Source organism: Protopterus annectens, chromosome 10.part0 (genome assembly GCF_019279795.1).
Source record: "Protopterus annectens isolate FY-2018-M chromosome 10.part0, PAN1.0, whole genome shotgun sequence".
NCBI classification, from domain to species: domain Eukaryota; kingdom Metazoa; phylum Chordata; order Ceratodontiformes; family Protopteridae; genus Protopterus; species Protopterus annectens.
Genome location: NC_056744.1, coordinates 361442292 through 361463644, shown reverse-complemented (window position 1 = coordinate 361463644; position 21353 = coordinate 361442292). Strand labels below are relative to the sequence as shown.

At 44.4% G+C, this 21353-nt stretch overlaps 1 protein-coding gene across 1 annotated transcript in view; it reads left to right on the top strand.

Annotated features, from left to right (window-relative positions):
• The window catches only part of KIFAP3 (kinesin associated protein 3), a gene marked incomplete in the record, with an annotated part of 1467647 nt that overhangs the window by 1201255 nt on the left and 245039 nt on the right, over positions 1 to 21353 (top strand). The window contains 1 exon segment of the mRNA XM_044085270.1: positions 21041 to 21139. Within this exon segment, the coding sequence (XP_043941205.1) occupies positions 21041 to 21139 (99 nt within the window).

Sequence of the window (21353 nt, the reverse complement as noted above, 5' to 3'; positions counted from 1 at the left end):
TGCCGTAATATGGAAAATGTTAAGGTGTAGTAGACCAGAGGTGTGTCTAAGGGAGTGGTTTAAGGATAAGAATGGATAAGAGGTAGAGGTGAATGGCCTGGGGTTGTAATTGGTATAACAGCGAGAAGAGGGTGGGATTTTGGCACGATAGTAAGGGGGGAGAGATTGGAATTGTGTGGGTGTAGGGTAGAAGTGAAGCCAACTGCAGCAACACCGAATTTGTCAGTGTAAACCCATATTCACAAGACAGTCAGTGCTGTACAAAATAACCTCCCTCAGGCAATGGCCTGCTTATTTAGCTGTCTGTTAGCTGTGCAGAGCAGCTACAGTAAGGGAAAGGTTGCTGCTGGAAATCTGTGAAACAGTATAGCTGCCTTTTGTTGCAAAATAGGAGACACAATTTCTCTAGGACACTGTACCATCTGTTTATACGCACTTTAAGATCAGCATACAACAGAATTTAGATGTAATAAATGGCAAGGAAGTATGTGATTCAGACAGGGAATACCTTCAAGCTACAGACTCCTGCCTGAGTATATTAATGTATCTGACACAGCGTATTTAATTACTTGGCAGATCGGCAACAGAGCGTATGGTCATTGCCTATTTGCAAAAAGAGTTTGCTAACACTAGCTAGTTAAAGGACTGTAGCACTCACTACTCCTTTATAATTGCATCATGGGGCAGGATTATTATAGCATCTCCTTACCTGAAATAAAAAACTTTACCTCCAAAGAGAAGTCTAGTGTACATGATATTAACCTTACAGCTCTCAAAAACAGTGTTTATAGTACAGCTGCATTACCACTGGAGCACACTAGAGTGTCCGATACAATTTACACCATGTCATATCAGGAAAATGAGTATATATAGGACCAGTGGCAAGCAGACGAAATGCTGTTTTGCATTAGATGTGTCCTCACCATTAGATGTATCACTCTGTGATGTGGTTTAGCTGTGTTTTCATAATGCCGCTGTATGTGGCACAGCAGTTTAGAGCCTGCAGATGCTTGTGCTCAAACAGTTTAAATCCAGTAGGTGTAAAATATGAAAATGATCGTCACACACATCAGTACCTGCAGTAACAACCTGTGTAAAAAAGAAGTTATGTACTTACCATAACGTTCCATGTTTGTAGTCCATCTCACCTTTATTCTTGCTGGATGGTTTCGGAGCCGATATTCAGCCCCACGACTTGGCCTATACTAAAGCTCAAGAGCTTTTTACTGGCTCGAGGCTAGCCCCTATCCTATGGTGCCTCATGGCAATTCCCCAGATCTAGTTTGCAAGAAAGTAATAAATACTTATCAGGTAATAATAATAAGAAAGAATCTGTAAAAATACAAGAAGGAATTAGAAACATAATCCATTCCAGGTGTACAGTAAAGAGCAAAGTCAGGCAGCCCCAAAAAGAGGTCCACTAGATCCCCCAGAAACGGGAAGGGGGTTGGAGGGAGGGAAGCAAGAATATAGGTGAGATGGACTACAAACATGGAACGTTATGGTAAGTACATCACTTTATGTTATGTAGTCCTATCTCGCCGTAATTCTTGCTGGATAGGACAGCGTCCCTAGCACCTTTATCGTGGGTCGCTCAAGTGAAGAGACTCTTCAGCACAGTGGACCCAAAGGATGACCTGTCCCGGGAGGCCAAATCCAATTTGTAATGAGTGACAAACGTATGCCGTCTTGCCGAAGTAGCTGCCGCACAAATAATATCAATTATATATATATATATATAAATATGTATAAATAATAATATATATATATATATATTTATATATATTATTTAATATATATATATATTATTATTTATACATATATATATATATATATATTTATAAATAAATATATATATATATATATATATATATGTATATATAGGGTGGGAAGGTGGCCTAATGGTTAAGGTGTTTGCCTTACAAACACAAGGTGCAGGGTTTGAATCTCACAGGGGATAATTGGCTATGCTTAAAAATGGCTCGCAAGGGCAGTTAGCCTAGTACTAATCTATGAATCTGTGAATTGGGAGCCTAGATCTAAAGGCACATGAAGTAGCTACAGCCCTAGTAGAGTGACATTTAGCTTTTAACGGTAGTTGTCTACCAGCTTGTTGATAAGCAAAGGATATGCAATCCGAAAGCCATTTTGAAAGAGTAATTTTTGAAACAGGTGAGCCTTTCCTTTTGTCAGAAAAGGAAACAAAAAGTTAATCAGATTTCCTGAATTCTTTGGTCCTGTGTATATAGAATCTGAGTATCCTGTGGACATCTAGCTGGTGAAGTCTATACTCTGATCTATTAGAGTGGTTTGGAAAAAAGCACAGGTAACTCAATGGTAATATTCAGGTTGTGTTCTGAGCATACCTTAGGGAGAAAGGAAGGGTTTGTCCTAAGAGAGACTTTATCCTTGTGAAAGATAATGTAAGGAGATTGAATAGTTAAGGCTTGTAGTTCCGAGCCTTTCCTAGCCATGTTATTTCTACCAAGAACAGGGTTTTCCATGATAATTTTAAGTCTGACGACGAGGATGGTTCAAAGGGTGCAGACATCAAAGATGAGAGGACTAAATTTATGTCCCAGGGTTCTAAAGGTTGTTTTATTGGGGGCCTAAGAAGAAGTACTTTTAAGAAAGTTTTACAGAGGGAGTGTTGTATGATTGGATTTCCCATGAAACCAAAATGGAAATTGGAAATGGCAGCTAATTGAACTCTGATTGTAGCGGATGACACTCCTTCATGAAAAATTGTTGTTAGGAAGGATAAAATGTATTCTAAAGGAGCTGTATATGGATCTAAGCCCTGGTTCGTAGCCCAAAGGGAAAACCTTTTCCATTTGCTTGAATATAGTTTCTGAATAGAAGGTTTATGGGATGAAATTAGGATGTGTTTGACTGTTGGGGATAAGGGAATGCACCTGGCTATACGTGGAATTGGAGCAGCCATGCTGTCAATTTGAGGGTGTGGATGGAGGGGTGGAACTGTCCTGACTGATGAATCGGGAGATCTGGAGATGGATCCAGAATCCATGGTTCCTCCAAAAGGTAGGGCCACAGGAAAGGAAACCAAACTTGTCGAGGCCAGTAAGGAGCAATGAGGATCAAGGAACTCCTCAACTGTCTTGCTTTCTGTATTACTTTGGGTATGAGTGGAAAGGGAGGAAAGGCATAGAGAAGTCCCAGGGGCCAATTGTGAACTAGAGCATCCCTGGGTGACATCCTCAGATGGGGAATGAGGGCAAAGTAGCTGCTGCATTTGGTGTTCAGGTGAGTGGCAAATAGATTGCAGCAAGTCTGGCCCCATTTGTAAAGGACCTCTTTCACAACCATTGGATTCAGGGATCACTCATGAGGCATCAGAATTGCTCGGCTGAGTTTGTCCGTTGTTACGTTGGATTTCCCCGGGATATGTGTTGCTGTCAAGAAGCATTGAGTATCCATCGTTCATTTCCAAACTCTTAAGGCCTCTCTGCAAAGCGGATAAGACTTGGTTCCCCCTTGTTTGTTTATGTACCACACAACAGACATGTCTGACTGAATTGCAATCATTCCAGTGGGAAGGGAGCTGTGAAGTGCTTGCAATGCATATAGCACTGCTCTCATCTCCAGAACATTGATGTGTAAATGGTTCTCATGGTTTTGCCAAGGACCTTGGGCTGTCTTTCCCAGATAATGCCCCCCCTCCCACTCTATCTGGGAAGCGTCCGTGGTCAAAACTGCTTTCTCTTGGGGAGGAACAAGTAGACGACCTATGACAAGTTGTTTCGTGTGTAACCACCATGTGAGATCCCTTTTGCATGCGTTTGTTATTAATAACTGGTGAGATAGTGGAAGTTCTTGCATCAGCCATTGTGCAAACAGCATCCATTGGAGAATCCTCATATGTAGACGAGCAAGAGGAACTAATATGATGGCAGAAGCCATAGTCCCTAGGACTTGAAGGACTACTCTGGCCTGCACTCTTTGTTTAATAAGGATCTGATCTGACTGCATAGAGATTCGATGCTTTCCTGTGTTATCTTTACTGACATGGTGGTTGTGTCTAGTTCTGAGCCTAGATGTACAATATGCTGTGAAGGAGATAAGACTGACTTTTGCAAGTTGACAGTGATGCCTGGGCTGGAGCACAAAGATAGAGTCTCGTCCCTGGTCCTTATGAGTTGATGCTTGGTGGTAGCAGTGAGGAGTCAGTCATCTAGGTACGGAAACACCTGGAATCCTTGACATCTCAGGTGAGCCGTTACCACTGCCATGCATTTGGTAAACACTTTGGGAGCTGTAGTGAGACCAAAGGACCGTGTTCTGAACTAAAAATAGCTGGTCCCAGCCGGAAGCGTAAGTGTCTCCTGGAATGCCTGTCCATTTTGATGTGGTAGTACGCATCCTGGAGATCGATTGAGCACATCCAGTTGTCTTTCCCGATAAAGGGAAATATCAACTGCAGACTGACCATTTGGAACTTTGATTTTCTTACATGCTTGTTGAGCCTGCTGAGATATAGAATTAGTCTCCAGTCCCCTGTCTTTTTTGGAACTAAAAATAATCAAGAGTAAGTTCCAGATCCTGCTTGCTCTGCGGGGACTTTTTGGATGACTCTTTTTTTGTAGCAATGAGATGACCTCTGATGTTGCATGGTCTAGTTGGATGGGTGGTATGTCTGGAAGAGACCGGTTTGTTGGGGTTTTGGAAATAAAGGGAATCGGGTAACCTCTGAATATTACTGTGTGTACCCAACGATTTTGAGTGATAGTTAGCCAGGCGCTTGGGTACAGAGATATATGCCCCTCGACTGCCTCCAGAGACGGACAGCTGGGCAACCCCTCAGGGTCGATGGAAGGGACGATCAGAGAAAGTTTCTCTGTCTCCCTGATGTTGCGGACCTCCTCTGCTGCGAGGGCGGCGTCTTCCATTATATCCTCCCCCTCTGCCCCTGGGGGTGGGTTGACCTTGTGCTTGAGGAACACCTTTTTGGGATTTGCGGAACCACATTTTCCCTCCTGTATTACCCTTGGGATGCGGTCCGGACGGGAGAGAGAAATGGACTCCAATGGCAGATAAGGTTTTTCCTTCCTGCTCGCACCTAGTCAAAGTCTCTTTCACTTGTGGTCCAAAAAGAGATGAACCATCAAAGGGAACATTAGTGAAGGAAGACTTGAAGGATTCCGTAAAATTACAAAGACACATCCATGAATGTCTCCTGAGAGCTATTCCTGCTGTGGCTGCCCTGTTTGCTCCATCTTCCGCATATGAGATCAGCCTCATGGAGGAGTTAGCTGTGGAAGTAAGGGTGGAGAGCTGCACGTAAACCTTGTCCATGGAACCCAGAGCTACTGAACCCTGGAGGGTATCTCCTAACTCTTTCAGGAGATCCCTCTGAAGACGAGTGAAATGAGTCAGGTAATTCAGCGATCTTAGTGTAAATGTTGCTGAAGAAAAGGTACGCTTCCCGTACCTATCCATCATCCTGGACTCCTTGTTAGGAGGATGGATATTAGACAATGTCTCAGATAATTCCTTCTTGGTGGCCGCTGCTACCACCATAGCATCAACTGGAACTCCCTTGCTAAGGAAAGACTTGTCTTCAGGTGCTGTCATAAATTTATTTGGCTTCCTCAGGACGGCTTCCACTGAATCTGGAGAGGTCCATGCTTTCCGCGAAATGACCCCCAAATGTTGGTCATAAGGTAGTGTCACCCAAGAGGTAGAAGGTCGGGAGCCAAAGGCCTCAAGATACACTAATTCATCCTCAGTAGGGTTAGAGGTCTTCCAATCACCCCTCTGTCTAAGGATTTCTAGGATGTCAGAGAAGGAGACATCCTCAGAGGGAGATCTGGGGAACCCTTCTTCTTCCTTTAAATCAGTGTCTAATGTGACAGGGAAGTCAACATGTTTCCTCTTACATAACCTCTTCCAAAGGAGCTCTCCAGTGGGATAATCTGGGGAGGTCTCAGAAGAGGGGGCGCCTCCAATGGGGGCTACTTGGGCCTCTGTTTCCCTAAACTGTGTGGTGGCAGGGGAGAAGAGGTTGCTGCCTGCTGCTGGTGGCACACAGGTTCCAAAGGAATGGCTTCGGCAGAGGATAAAGCCTTCTCTATAGCTTCGAAAACCCTTTCCCCCCGCTCCAAAGAAGACCTCCGCTCTGAGGGGGGAGATGGTCGACTCCTAGCAAGAGGGAACGGCTCCAAAGCAGAAGTGAGAGCCGAGCTGAGTCGAGCCAAGGCTCCGAGAGGGAGGGTAGGTTCTGAAGAGAACCCAGGGTGACTGTCCCCCCTCGTAGTCGACACAAGAGCATCGGCTCCCAGAACCCTTGGCTCCAGACTGAGCCATCAAGGATAGAGTAATTGGCTCCGAGGAAACAGGCTGAATCCCCAGAGCCGAAGGGTCAAAGACAGAGGAACCTGACGTAATAGGCTCTGAGAGCGAAGCAGTCTGAGGAGGAACAGTGATCGGTACGGGGGACGGCTCCGAGACCTTTGGGTCTGGATAGGTCAGTTTTCTAGCCAGAACTGGATCCAAAAGCAACCTCTTCACCACCCTCCAATGTCCTCATCTGATAGGGTCCTGAAGGATGTGGTGGAGACTGAAGCAGACCTCCTTCTCTTCAAAATAGGAGATCTCAAAATAGGAGATACAGTCTCGATGTCAGGCAAAACCTTCAGTACCGAAGACTGTCTCAGAACTGATGGAATGGACTGCACCGAAGATGAAGCAGAGTCAGAATCGGAACTCCTTGGTTCTGACGCTTTAGACTTTTTGGTCGACTCCAAATTTGGGGCCGATGATTTTCTCTTTGAAGATTTTGGAGCTGCCTGACCAAGTTCCAGCTGTTCCTGGAAGGAACTGGTCATGAGACCCCTGTCAATAAGCTTTCTCTTCCTTTCATTTAACACTCTTGTACTAAAACCGTGACAGAAGGTGCAAGGTTTCTGTAAATGGGCTTCGCCCAGACAATATACACAACTAGTGTGACTGCCTGTAAGAGACATTTTCTGTGCACACCTGTCGCATTTTTTGAAGCCCGACTAAAATAAAAGTGTAAGGAAGAAGAAAAGTTTTATAACATTCACACACACACAGGGAGGAAAGGCCCTCTAATTTAAATGGGCACTACAGCCCTCTAATTTAAACGGGCCGTACAGTCCTAAGGGGGGGAATAGGGGTTGAAAACTTTCAAAAAACAGAAGCACAATACAGAAGAAACTATTAAGGTGTGTATATATATATATATATATATATATATATATATATATATATATATATATATATATAAATATATATATATATGACATGACAGAAAACGGTGATAGAAAAGGACTAAATAAGTAAAAAATCGTTCTACTTCGCCAACGAGCCAGTAAGACACAACCTCAAAGCTTTTGCAGCAAACAAGATCTGGGGAATTGCCGTGAGGCACCATGGGATAGGGGCTAGCCTCGAGCCAGTAAAAAGCTCTCGGGCTTTAGTATAGGCTGAGTCGAAGCTGAATATCGGCTCTGAACCCATTTAGCAAGAATTACGGCAAGATAGGACTACATAACATCTGATTTTAAACAACAAACTTGCACTAGAAAAAAATATATCATTCCGTGGTGTAATGTGTGTAGGGTAATATAACACCAGGCAGTTCACCAAATGTAAATTGTAGTCTGCTGTGTGGTACAATGCAGTGTTTCCAAGCACACTCTAACTGAAAGAGTGCTCAGTCAGTCAAACAAACCTATTATATATGCTTCCTCACATAAAATGGAGAGCGATCGTACTAAAAAATGAACCTGCACAGCGGGCTGGGCCAACACAATACCAAGTGTCCTCATGTTTGTACTAATGATAGATTACAACAGCACAAATGAACCTGCACAGCAGGCTGGGACAACACAATACCAAGTGTCCTCATGTTTGTACTGATAATAGGTTACAACAGCACAAATGAACCTGCACAGCGGGCTGGGACAACACAATACCAAGTGTCCTCGTGTTTGTACTAATGATAGGTTACAACAGCACAAATGAACCTGCACAGCGGGCTGGGACAACACAATACCAAGTGTCCTCGTGTTTGTACTAATGATAGGTTACAACAGCACAAATGAAACTGCACAGCGGGCTGGGACAACACAATACCAAGTGCCCTCGTGTTTGTACTAATGATAGGTTACAACAGCACAAATGAACCTGCACAGCGGGCTGGGACAACACAATACCAAGTGTCCTCGTGTTTGTACTAATGATAGGTTACAACAGCACAAATTGAAACTGCACAGCGGGCTGGGACAACACATTACCAAGTGTCCTCGTGTTTGTAGTAATGATAGGTTACACTAGCACAAATGAACCTGCTCAGCGGGCTGGGACAACACAATACCAAGTGTCCTCGTGTTTGTACTAATGATAGGTTACAACAGCACAAATGAACCTGCACAGTGGGCTGGGACAACACAATACCAAGTGTCCTCGTGTTTGTACTAATGATAGGTTACAACAGCACAAAGGAAACTGCACAGCAGGCTGGGACAACACAATACCAAGTGTCCTCGTGTTTGTACTAATGATAGGTTACAACAGCACAAATGAACCTGCACAGCGGGCTGGGACAACACAATACCAAGTGTCCTCGTGTTTGTACTAATGATAGGTTACAAAAGAACAAATGAACCTGCACAGTGGGCTGGGACAACACAATACCAAGTGTCCTCGTGCTTGTAGTAATGATAGGTTACACTAGCACAAATGAACCTGCACAGCGGGCTGGGACAACACAATACCAAGTGTCCTCGTGTTTGTACTAATGATAGGTTACAATAGCACAAATGAACCTGCACAGCGGGCTGGGACAACACAATACCAAGTGTCCTCGTGTTTGTACTAATGATAGGTTACAATAGCACAAATGAACCTGCACAGCGGGCTGGGACAACACAATACCAAGTGTCCTCGTGTTTGTACTAATGATAGGTTACAACAGCACAAATGAACCTGCACAGCAGGCTGGGACAACACAATACCAAGTGTCCTTGTGTTTGTACTAATGATAGGTTACAACAGCACAAATGAACCTGCACAGCGGGCTGGGACAACACAATACCAAGTGTCCTCGTGTTTGTACTAATGATAGGTTACAACAGCGCAAATGAACCTGCACAGCGGGCTGGGACAACACAATACCAAGTGTCCTCGTGTTTGTACTAATGATAGGTTACAACAGCACAAATGAACCTGCACAGCGGGCTGGGACAACACAATACCAAGTGTCCTCGTATTTGTAGTAATGATAGGTTACACTAGCACAAATGAAGCTGCACAGCGGGCTGGGACAACACAATACCAAGTGTCCTCGTGTTTGTACTAATGATAGGTTACAACAGCACAAATGAACCTGCACAGCGGGCTGGGACAACACAATACCAAGTGTCCTCATGTTTGTACTAATGATAGGTTACAACAGCACAAATGAACCTGCACAGCGGGCTGGGACAACACAATACCAAGTGTCCTCGTGTTTGTACTAGTGATAGGTTACAACAGCACAAATGAGCCTGCACAGCGGGCTGGGACAACACAGTACAAAGTGTCCTCATGTTTGTACTAATGATAAGTTACAACAGCACAAATTAACCTGCACAGCGGGCTGGGACAACACAATACCAAGTGTCCTCGTGTTTGTACTAGTGATAGGTTACAACAGCACAAATGAGCCTGCACAGCGGGCTGGGACAACACAATACCAAGTGTCCCCGTGTTTGTACTAATGATAGGTTACAACAGCACAAATGAACCTGCACAGCAGGCTGGGACAACACAATACCAAGTGTCCTCGTGTTTGTACTAATGATAGGTTACACTAGCACAAATGAACCTGCACAGCGGGCTGGGACAACACAATACCAAGTGTCCTCGTGTTTGTAGTAATGATAGGTTACACTAGCACAAATGAACCTGCACAGCGGGCTGGGACAACACAATACCAAGTGTCCTCATGTTTGTACTAATGATAGGTTACAACAGCACAAATGAACCTGCACAGCAGGCTGGGACAACACAATACCAAGTGTCCTCGTGTTTGTACTAATGATAGGTTACAACAGCACAAATGAACCTGCACAGCGGGCTGGGACAACACAATACCAAGTGTCCTCGTGTTTGTACTAATGATAGGTTACAATAGCACAAATGAACCTGCACAGCGGGCTGGGACAACACAATACCAAGTGTCCTCGTGTTTGTACTAATGATAGGTTACAACAGCACAAATGAACCTGCACAGCAGGCTGGGACAACACAATACCAAGTGTCCTCGTGTTTGTACTAATGATAGGTTACAACAGCACAAATGAACCTGCACAGCGGGCTGGGACAACACAATACCAAGTGTCCTCGTATTTGTAGTAATGATAGGTTACACTAGCACAAATGAAGCTGCACAGCGGGTTGGGACAACACAATACCAAGTGTCCTCGTGTTTGTACTAATGATAGGTTACAACAGCACAAATGAAGCTGCACAGCGGGCTGGGACAACACAATACCAAGTGTCCTCGTGTTTGTACTAATGATAGGTTACAACAGCACAAATGAACCTGCACAGCAGGCTGGGACAACACAATACCAAGTGTCCTTGTGTTTGTACTAATGATAGGTTACAACAGCACAAATGAACCTGCACAGCGGGCTGGGACAACACAATACCAAGTGTCCTCGTGTTTGTACTAATGATAGGTTACAACAGCGCAAATGAACCTGCACAGCGGGCTGGGACAACACAATACCAAGTGTCCTCGTGTTTGTACTAATGATAGGTTACAACAGCACAAATGAACCTGCACAGCGGGCTGGGACAACACAATACCAAGTGTCCTCGTATTTGTAGTAATGATAGGTTACACTAGCACAAATGAAGCTGCACAGCGGGCTGGGACAACACAATACCAAGTGTCCTCGTGTTTGTACTAATGATAGGTTACAACAGCACAAATGAACCTGCACAGCGGGCTGGGACAACACAGTACCAAGTGTCCTCATGGTTGTACTAATGATAGGTTACAACAGCACAAATGAACCTGCACAGTGGGCTGGGACAACACAATACCAAGTGTCCTCGTGTTTGTACTAGTGATAGGTTACAACAGCACAAATGAGCCTGCACAGCGGGCTGGGACAACACAATACCAAGTGTCCTCATGTTTGTACTAATGATAAGTTACAACAGCACAAATGAACCTGCACAGCGGGCTGGGACAACACAATACCAAGTGTCCTCGTGTTTGTACTAATCATAGGTTACAACAGCACAAATGAACCTGCACAGCGGGCTGGGACAACACAATACCAAGTGTCCTCGTGTTTGTAGTAATGATAGGTTACAACAGCACAAATGAAACTGCACAGCGGGCTGGGACAACACAATACCAAGTGTCCTCGTGTTTGTACTAATGATAGGTTACAACAGCACAAATGAACCTGCACAGCGGGCTGGGACAACACAATACCAAGTGTCCTCGTGTTTGTAGTAATGATAGGTTGCAACAGCACAAATGAGCCTGCACAGCGGGCTGGGACAACACAATACCAAGTGTCCTCGTGTTTGTACTAATGATAGGTTACACTAGCACAAATGAACCTGCACAGCGGGCTGGGACAACACAATACCAAGTTTCCCCATGTTTGTACTAATGATAGGTTACAACAGCACAAATGAACCTGCACAGCAGGCTGGGACAACACAATACCAAGTGTCCTCGTGTTTGTACTAATGATAGGTTACAACAGCACAAATTAACCTGCACAGCGGGCTGGGACAACACAATACCAAGTGTCCTCATGTTTGTAGTAATGATAGGTTACAACAGCACAAATGAAGCTGCACAGCGGGCTGGGACAACACAATACCAAGTGTCCTCATGTTTGTACTAATGATAGGTTACAATAGCACAAATGAACCTGCACAGCGGGCTGGAACAACACAATACCAAGTGTCCTCGTGTTTGTACTAATGATAGGTTACAACAGCACAAATGAACCTGCACAGCGGGCTGGGACAACACAATGCCAAGTGTCCTTGTGTTTGTAGTAATGATAGGTTACAACAGCACAAATGAACCTGCACAGCAGGCTGGGACAACACAATACCAAGTGTCCTCGTGTTTGTACTAATGATAGGTTACACTAGCACAAATGAACCTGCACAGCAGGCTGGGACAACACAATACCAAGTGTCCTCGTGTTTGTACTAATGATAGGTTACAACAGCACAAATGAACCTGCACAGCAGGCTGGGACAACACAATACCAAGTGTCCTCGTGTTTGTACTAATGATAGGTTACACTAGCACAAATGAAGCTGCACAGCGGGCTGGGACAACACAATACCAAGTGTCCTCATGTTTGTACTAATGATAGGTTACAACAGCACAAATGAACCTGCACAGCGGGCTGGGACAACACAATACCAAGTGTCCTCATGTTTGTACTAATGATAGGTTACAACAGCACAAATGAACCTGCACAGCGGGCTGGGACAACACAATACCAAGTGTCCTCGTGTTTGTACTAATGATAGGTTACAACAGCACAAATTAACCTGCACAGCAGGCTGGGACAACACAATACCAAGTGTCCTCGTGTTTGTACTAATGATAGGTTACAACAGCACAAATGAACCTGCACAGCGGGCTGGGACAACACAATGCCAAGTGTCCTTGTGTTTGTAGTAATGATAGGTTACAACAGCACAAATGAACCTGCACAGCAGGCTGGGACAACACAATACCAAGTGTCCTCGTGTTTGTACTAATGATAGGTTACACTAGCACAAATGAACCTGCACAGCAGGCTGGGACAACACAATACCAAGTGTCCTCGTGTTTGTACTAATGATAGGTTACAACAGCACAAGTGAACCTGCACAGCAGGCTGGGACAACACATTACCAAGTGTCCTCGTGTTTGTACTAATGATAGGTTACAACAGCACAAATGAACCTGCACAGCGGGCTGGGACAACACAATACCAAGTGTCCCCGTGTTTGCATTAATGATAGGTTAAAACAGCACAAATGAACCTGCACAGCAGGCTGGGACAACACAATACCCAAGTGTGCTCGTGTTTGTACTAATGATAGGTTACAACAGCACAAATGAACCTGCACAGCGGGCTGGGACAACACAATACCAAGTGTCCTCATGTTTGTACTAATGATAGGTTACAACAGCACAAATGAGCCTGCACAGCGGGCTGGAACAACACAATACCAAGTGTCCTCGTGTTTGTACTAATGATAGGTTACAACAGCACAAATAAACCTGCACAGCGGGCTGGGACAACATAATACCAAGTGTCCTCGTGTTTGTACTAATGATAAGTTACAACAGCACAAATGAACCTGCACAGCGGGCTGGGACAGCACAATACCAAGTGTCCTCGTGTTTGTACTAATGATAGGTTACAACAGCACAAATGAACCTGCACAGCGGGCTGGGACAACACAATACCAAGTGTCCTCGTGTTTGTACTAATGATAGGTTACACTAGCACAAATGAACCTGCACAGCGGGCTGGGACAACACAATACCAAGTGTCCTCGTGTTTGTACTAATGATAGGTTACAACAGCACAAATGAACCTGCACAGCGGGCTGGGACAACACAATACCAAGTGTCCTCGTGTTTGTACTAATGATAGGTTACACTAGCACAAATGAACCTGCACAGCAGGCTGGGACAACACAATACCAAGTTTCCCCATGTTTGTACTAATGATAGGTTACAACAGCACAAATGAACCTGCACAGCAGGCTGGGACAACACAATACCAAGTGTCCTCGTGTTTGTACTAATGATAGGTTACAACAGCACAAATGAACCTGCACAGTGGGCTGGGACAGCACAATACCAAGTGTCCTCGTGTTTGTACTAATGATAGGTTACAACAGCACAAATGAACCTGCACAGCGGGCTGGGACAACACAATACCAAGTGTCCTCGTGTTTGTACTAATGATAGGTTACAACAGCACAAATGAAACTGCACAGCGGGCTGGGACAACACAATACCAAGTGTCCTCGTGTTTGTACTAATGATAGGTTACAACAACACAAATGAACCTGCACAGCTGGCTGGGACAACACAATACCAAGTGTCCTCGTGTTTGTACTAATGATAGGTTACAACAGCACAAATGAAACTGCACAGCGGGCTGGGACAACACATTACCAAGTGTCCTCGTGTTTGTAGTAATGATAGGTTACACTAGCACAAATGAACCTGCACAGCGGGCTGGGACAACACAATACCAAGTGTCCTCGTGTTTGTACTAATGATAGGTTACAACAGCACAAATGAACCTGCACAGCGGGCTGGGACAACACAATACCAAGTGTCCTCGTGTTTGTACTAATGATAGGTTACAACAGCACAAATGAACCTGCACAGCAGGCTGGGACAACACAATACCAAGTGTCCTCGTGTTTGTACTAATGATAGGTTACAACAGCACAAATGAACCTGCACAGCGGGCTGGGACAACACAATACCAAGTGTCCTCGTGTTTGTACTAATGATAGGTTACAATAGCACAAATGAACCTGCACAGCGGGCTGGGACAACACAATACCAAGTGTCCTCGTGTTTGTAGTAATGATAGGTTACACTAGCACAAATGAACCTGCACAGCGGGCTGGGACAACACAATACCAAGTGTCCTCGTGTTTGTACTAATGATAGGTTACAATAGCACAAATGAACCTGCACAGCGGGCTGGGACAACACAATACCAAGTGTCCTCGTGTTTGTACTAATGATAGGTTACAATAGCACAAATGAACCTGCACAGCGAGCTGGGACAACACAATACCAAGTGTCCTCGTGTTTGTACTAATGATAGGTTACAACAGCACAAATGAACCTGCACAGCAGGCTGGGACAACACAATACCAAGTGTCCTTGTGTTTGTACTAATGATAGGTTACAACAGCACAAATGAACCTGCACAGCGGGCAGGGACAACACAATACCAAGTGTCCTCGTGTTTGTACTAATGATAGGTTACAACAGCGCAAATGAACCTGCACAGCGGGCTGGGACAACACAATACCAAGTGTCCTCGTGTTTGTACTAATGATAGGTTACAACAGCACAAATGAACCTGCACAGCGGGCTGGGACAACACAATACCAAGTGTCCTCGTGTTTGTACTAGTGATAGGTTACAACAGCACAAATGAGCCTGCACAGCGGGCTGGGACAACACAATACCAAGTGTCCTCATGTTTGTACTAATGATAAGTTACAACAGCACAAATGAACCTGCACAGCGGGCTGGGACAACACAATACCAAGTGTCCTCGTGTTTGTACTAGTGATAGGTTACAACAGCACAAATTAGCCTGCACAGCGGGCTGGGACAACACAATACCAAGTGTCCCCGTGTTTGTACTAATGATAGGTTACAACAGCACAAATGAACCTGCACAGCAGGCTGGGACAACACAATACCAAGTGTCCTCGTGTTTGTACTAATGATAGGTTACACTAGCACAAATGAACCTGCACAGCGGGCTGGGACAACACAATACCAAGTGTCCTCGTGTTTGTAGTAATGATAGGTTACACTAGCACAAATGAACCTGCACAGCGGGCTGGGACAACACAATACCAAGTGTCCTCATGTTTGTACTAATGATAGGTTACAACAGCACAAATGAACCTGCACAGCAGGCTGGGACAACACAATACCAAGTGTCCTCGTGTTTGTACTAATGATAGGTTACAACAGCACAAATGAACCTGCACAGCGGGCTGGGACAACACAATACCAAGTGTCCTCGTGTTTGTACTAATGATAGGTTACAATAGCACAAATGAACCTGCACAGCGGGCTGGGACAACACAATACCAAGTGTCCTCGTGTTTGTACTAATGATAGGTTACAACAGCACAAATGAACCTGCACAGCAGGCTGGGACAACACAATACCAAGTGTCCTCGTGTTTGTACTAATGATAGGTTACAACAGCACAAATGAACCTGCACAGCGGGCTGGGACAACACAATACCAAGTGTCCTCGTATTTGTAGTAATGATAGGTTACACTAGCACAAATGAAGCTGCACAGCGGGTTGGGACAACACAATACCAAGTGTCCTCGTGGTTGTACTAATGATAGGTTACAACAGCACAAATGAAGCTGCACAGCGGGCTGGGACAACACAATACCAAGTGTCCTCGTGTTTGTACTAATGATAGGTTACAACAGCACAAATGAACCTGCACAGTGGGCTGGGACAACACAGTACCAAGTGTCCTCGTGTTTGTACTAATGATAGGTTACAACAGCACAAATGAACCTGCACAGCGGGCTGGGACAACACAATACCAAGTGTCCTCATGTTTGTACTAATGATAGGTTACAACAGCACAAATGAACCTGCACAGCGGGCTGGGACAACACAATACCAAGTGTCCTCGTGTTTGTACTAATGATAGGTTGCAACAGCACAAATGAGCCTGCACAGCGGGCTGGGACAACACAATACCAAGTGTCCTCGTGTTTGTACTAATGATAGGTTACAACAGCACAAATGAACCTGCACAGCGGGCTGGGACAACACAATGCCAAGTGTCCTTGTGTTTGTAGTAATGATAGGTTACAACAGCGCAAATGAACCTGCACAGCAGGCTGGGACAACACAATACCAAGTGTCCTCGTGTTTGTACTAATGATAGGTTACAACAGCACAAATGAACCTGCACAGCGGGCTGGGACAACACAATACCAAGTGTCCTCGTGTTTGTACTAATGATAGGTTACAACAGCACAAATGAACCTGCACAGCGGGCTGGGACAACACAATACCAAGTGTCCTTGTGTTTGTACTAATGATAGGTTACAACAGCACAAATGAACCTGCACAGCGGGCTGGGACAACACAATACCAAGTGTCCTTGTGTTTGTACTAATGCTAGGTTACAACAGCACAAATGAACCTGCACAGCAGGCTGGGACAACACAATACCAAGTGTCCTCGTGTTTGTACTAATGATAGGTTACAACAGCACAAATGAACCTGCACAGCGGGCTGGAACAACACAATACCAAGTGTCCTCGTGTTTGTACTAATGATAGGTTACAACAGCACAAATGAACCTGCACAGCGGGCTGGGACAACACAATACCAAGTGTCCTCGTGTTTGTAGTAATGATAGGTTACAACAGCACAAATGAACCTGCACAGCGGGCTGGGACAACACAATACCAAGTGTCCTCGTGTTTGTACTAATGATAGGTTACAACAGCACAAATGAACCTGCACAGCGGGCTGGGACAACACAATACCAAGTGTCCTCGTGTTTGTAGTAATGATTGCTTGCAACAGCACAAATGAGCCTGCACAGTGTGCTGGGACAACACAATACCAAGTGTCCTCGTGTTTGTACTAATGATAGGTTACACTAGCACAAATTAACCTGCACAGCGGGCTGGGACAACACAATACCAAGTTTCCCCATGTTTGTACTAATGATAGGTTACAACAGCACAAATGAACCTGCACAGCAGGCTGGGACAACACAATACCAAGTGTCCTTGTGTTTGTAGTAATGATAGGTTACAACAGCACAAATGAACCTGCACAGCAGGCTGGGACAACACAATACCAAGTGTCCTCGTGTTTGTACTAATGATAGGTTACACTAGCACAAATGAACCTGCACAGCAGGCTGGGACAGCACAATACCAAGTGTCCTTGTGTTTGTACTAATGATAGGTTACAACAGCACAAATGAACCTGCACAGCAGGCTGGGACAACACATTACCAAGTGTCCTCGTGTTTGTACTAATGATAGGTTACAACAGCACAAATGAACCTGCACAGCGGGCTGGGACAACACAATACCAAGTGTCCCCGTGTTTGTACTAATGATAGGTTAAAACAGCACAAATGAACCTGCACAGCAGGCTGGGACAACACAATACCAAGTGTCCTCATGTTTGTACTAATGATAGGTTACAACAGCACAAATGAGCCTGCACAGCGGGCTGGAACAACACAATACCAAGTGTCCTCGTGTTTGTACTAATGATAAGTTACAACAGCACAAATAAACCTGCACAGCGGGCTGGGACAACACAATACCAAGTGTCCTCGTGTTTGTACTAATGATAAGTTACAACAGCACAAATGAACCTGCACAGCGGGCTGGGACAGCACAATACCAAGTGTCCTCGTGTTTGTACTAATGATAGGTTACAACAGCACAAATGAACCTGCACAGCGGGCTGGGACAACACAATACCAAGTGTCCTCATGTTTGTACTAATGATAGGTTACAACAGCACAAATGAACCTGCACAGCGGGCTGGGACAACACAATACCAAGTGTCCTCGTGTTTGTACTAATGATAGGTTACACTAGCACAAATGAACCTGCACAGCGGGCTGGGACAACACAATACCAAGTGTCCTCGTGTTTGTACTAATGATAGGTTACAACAGCACAAATGAACCTGCACAGCGGGCTGGGACAACACAATACCAAGTGTCCTCGTGTTTGTACTAATGATAGGTTACAACAGCACAAATGAACCTGCACAGCGGGCTGGGACAACACAATACCATGTGTCCTCGTGTTTGTACTAATGATAGGTTACAATAGCACAAATGAACCTGCACAGTGGGCTGGGACAACACAATACCAAGTGTCCTCGTGTTTGTACTAATGATAGGTTACAACAGCACAAATGAACCTGCACAGCGGGCTGGGACAACACAATACCAAGTTTCCCCATGTTTGTACTAATGATAGGTTACAACAGCACAAATGAACCTGCACAGTGGGCTGGGACAACACAATACCAAGTGTCCTCATGTTTGTACTAATGATAGGTTACAACAGCACAAGCAGAGTGATGGCTATTAATAAGTAACATTATATAACAGCTCTAGTGCTAGAAAATAAGTCTGCCTTCTGAAATTATGCAAACTCATATACACGAGTAACTAGTAGTGCAGCATGTTGACCACTGCCTTGGTTTTGCCATGCGCGGGGGTGTATTTCACAGCAGCATGTTGACCGGTGCCTTTGTTTGGTCATGCACGGGGTATATTTCACAGCAACATGTTGACCGGTGCCTTGGTTTGGTCATGTACGGGGTGTATTTCACAACAGCATATTGACTGGTACCTTGGTTTGGCCATGCATGGGGTATATTTCACAGCAGCATGCTGACTGGTGCCTTGGTTTGGCCATGCACGGGGTGTATTTCACAGCAGCATGCTGACTGTTGCCTTGCCTTGGTTTGGCCATGCGTGGGGTGTATTTCACAGCAGCATGTTGACCAGTGCCTTGGTTTGGTCTTGCACAGAAGCACTCGGGCCTCCACTGAAAATGGGCATTTGTAGCCCAGTCGGACAAACCCAGTCAACAAATATAAAATGAATAAATAAATACTTCACAGCAGCATACTGATCGGTGCCTTGGTTTGACATTGCACGTGGTGCATTTCACAGCAGCATGCTGACCGGTGCCTTGCTTTGGCCATGCACAGAGTGTGTTTCACAGCAACATGTTGACCAGTGCCTTGGTTTGGCCATGCATAGGGTGTATTTCACAGCAGCATGTTTACCACTGTCTTGGTTTAACCACGCATGGGGTATATTTTACATTTTACCCATAACATTTGAGTGGCACTGCTTTAACCAGCAATGTTTTGCAGTACCTGTGATCATGGAAGAAGGTGTTGACCCTTGTAAGTGATGTGGACGGCTACTATAAATATAGATTGCCATGTCTAGGATGCAGACATTATCAGCAGTGCTACAGAAGCTCTTCTCAAATAAAATTAATAAAGCTTTTAGGAGGTACTCGAGAACTGTAGATCTCTGAGAAAGAAACTCTCACCATATGAGTATGCACCTGAGTCTCCCTATCTTAAATATGGATTGGGATTTGGATTTATCACAAGGATTTAAGCAGGCACAATTGCTTGCTATGTATGTGTAGTTATTGTGTGCTTACACTGTTTTAATTGTTAGCAGTCATACTGTTTCACTTTAGACTTTCTGCCTAGAACTAAGGATGACCATTGCACTTGTATAAGGCTCACACTAACTGACACCAACAGAACTTCACTGTGAAAATGGCATTATCTTCATGCCGTGGGACAGTCTGCGGTTTTCAGAAACTGGATAAAGGGCAGCATGTTAGTGATTAGAAGCCCAAATGCTATAAATGCCACTCTAATGGTCTATCCCTCAAAGATATGCTGTAATGGTCTATTCCTCAAAGATATGCTGTAATGGTTAGTATTGTCACATAGCTCTACTTTCTGTTTAGTGTGGTAGCATCCAGTTTTCATCTTTAAAACACCTTCAAGCCTAGATCTCTCTGTACACCTCAGGCCTTAAAATGTACTTGTTAACAATCTTATTCTATTCCTCTGCTGAGGAAGCAAAATTTGTATCTCATTGTTCAAATTAATGTAGTGTCTATTAGATGATTAATGCAGTCTTGCATATCGGCAAGAAAGAAGTTAGAGTTCATTTAACCATTAAGCACTGTTAATACAAGTTCAACAAAGCACTATAGACAAGAAGATGGCCTTTTCGTACCTCAGAAAACAAGAGGTTTAAAGTTTTACCCAGTGTGCACATGATGTTGAGATGTCCAGCACAAACTGAACTTTAAGGTGATCCATGTTCTAGGCACAGTGAATTATGTCCTGAGCAGCCAGGAACACCCAATGAGAAGCTGAAGTCCTCAGTATTCTAAAACATGAGTTACCTTTGGGAAGAACTGGTTCTGCTTCTTTCTTCTGTGTTTCTGAATTATGAAAGCAACAATCAGTAGATGTCACATGTCTTTATATTGTAGCATCAGTTTCATATAAATATTTCAGTAATAAAGCATACTATTGTACGTTTCAATTGTTCATATTGGAGAGCTGGTGTGGAATTTAGTTTGTTCAGTCACTGCATACCGATCCGTGTACCATATCTAATTCTGACGAGCAGTCTATGGATTTTCCTACTTGCATCCCTCCCTATCACTGACCAGGTTGTTTCCTGAGTATGATATGTACTACGAGGGACATCCCGCTTTCCTGCTCGATGGGGAGGAAGTTGATGAATTTGGTAGACCAGTGGAACCATTCAGGTATATATCTTGTGATTTGCAGTGTGCCAATCAAGGGATTATAAAATGGCATAGATAGCATGTCATGACGTATGACCATGTAATTATTCCCTGTAATTACATGGTTGTACTTTTAGAGTTACAATTCTTATATTCAAAGCCATTTTATAAGAAAAGGAAGAATTGTGGGATCTTTGTGCAGTGATAAATAATTGCATTTCTTGGGACTTTTAAA